This window comes from Benincasa hispida, chromosome 2, assembly GCF_027475165.1.
Source record: "Benincasa hispida cultivar pf3 chromosome 2, pf3_genome.v1.1, whole genome shotgun sequence".
Classification (NCBI taxonomy): domain Eukaryota; kingdom Viridiplantae; phylum Streptophyta; class Magnoliopsida; order Cucurbitales; family Cucurbitaceae; genus Benincasa; species Benincasa hispida.
Window position 1 is genome coordinate 7,596,724 of NC_143479.1, and position 1,150 is coordinate 7,597,873.

The 1,150-nt window shown below is 31.3% G+C and overlaps 1 protein-coding gene across 1 annotated transcript; it reads left to right on the plus strand.

Annotated features, from left to right (window-relative positions):
* The first annotated feature begins 289 nt into the window (after nucleotides 1-289).
* LOC120072280 (transcription factor PRE3-like) lies at nucleotides 290-1,150 on the plus strand. The gene is made up of 2 exons (XM_039024722.2): nucleotides 290-641; nucleotides 781-1,150. The coding sequence occupies exons 1-2, from the start codon at nucleotides 516-518 to the stop codon at nucleotides 928-930; spliced, it is 276 nt and encodes a 91-aa protein (XP_038880650.1). The 5' UTR covers nucleotides 290-515; the 3' UTR covers nucleotides 931-1,150.

Genomic DNA, 1,150 nt, shown 5'->3' on the forward strand with positions numbered 1-1,150 from the left:
ATATGAAAAGTAGAGTTAAGTAAAATAAGTTGTGAAAATAAACATAGCTTAATTAGACATAGCAAAATGTATGTACTATATATCAACCACAAAGTTAGAGGTTCGAATTGAATAAGTTAAAATGATGGTTGTTACAAATTTCGATTGATGATATCTAATATAATATTCTTAAAATAAACAAATTAATTAAAAAAAATAAATTAAAAAGGTGAGTTGATTCTCTCTCTCACTTTGGAGAAGCCTATTTAAAAAGAGGTGAAGGGAAGTGTTTTTTCCCATGCAATTTGTTTTTTGCAGTCTTCAAAAGAATAACCATTTCCTTCTACTTGAGTGATTTACACACTCTGTCTCATCTCTCTTCATCTTCATTTGTCTTTTAGAAAGAAAAAAAACCCCATTCATTTCATAGTGCAACAAACCCTAAAAATCATCACTTTGTTTAGTTAGTTCTTCTCATTAGTACTTCATTAACATTATCAATCTCCCACTTACCTATACACTTTACGAAGAAGAAGATGTCAAGCAGAAGATCCAGATCTAGGCAATCAGGCAGTTCAAGAATCACTGATGACCAAATTAATGATCTTGTTTCCAAGTTGCAACAACTTCTTCCTGAGATTCGCCACACACAATCCGATAAGGTGAGACGATACAAAATGATCCATTAAAACAAACTTCTCTAAATCTCTCCCTCTTCTCACATATTTACTTATTCATTCGTATATTTACGTTATGAAAATACAACTCCTGTTCTGTTCTAATATTAGGTTAAATTTATAGGTTTCGGCAGCAAAAGTGTTGCAAGAGACGTGCAACTACATAAGAAACTTGCACAGAGAAGTGGATGATTTAAGTGAGAGACTTTCAGAGTTGTTGGCAACATCTGATACTGCTCAAGCTGCCATTATTAGGAGTTTACTTATGCAATAGAGATCACAATATGGTATTTTTCATATGACAAGACCCAAAAAAAAAAAAAAAAAAGAGTAGCTAATTAATTTTGAGGTTTTTTTTGCTATGTTTGGTTTCTGACATAGTTGCTATTTTCAATGCTCTTTCAGAGAAAATCCATCCATGTCATTTTGTAAAAGCTCTTCTCAATCAAGTCTTTATTATTATTCATCAATAAAATTTCTTCTCTTCTCTCTTT

Bases quoted from the DNA above. Each gene is read 5' to 3' on its own strand.
- LOC120072280 (XM_039024722.2), top strand. From the start codon at position 516: ATGTCAAGCAGAAGATCCAGATCTAGGCAATCAGGCAGTTCAAGAATC. The intron at 642-780 runs GTGAGACGATAC...TTAAATTTATAG, and splicing joins GCCACACACAATCCGATAAG to GTTTCGGCAGCAAAAGTGTT.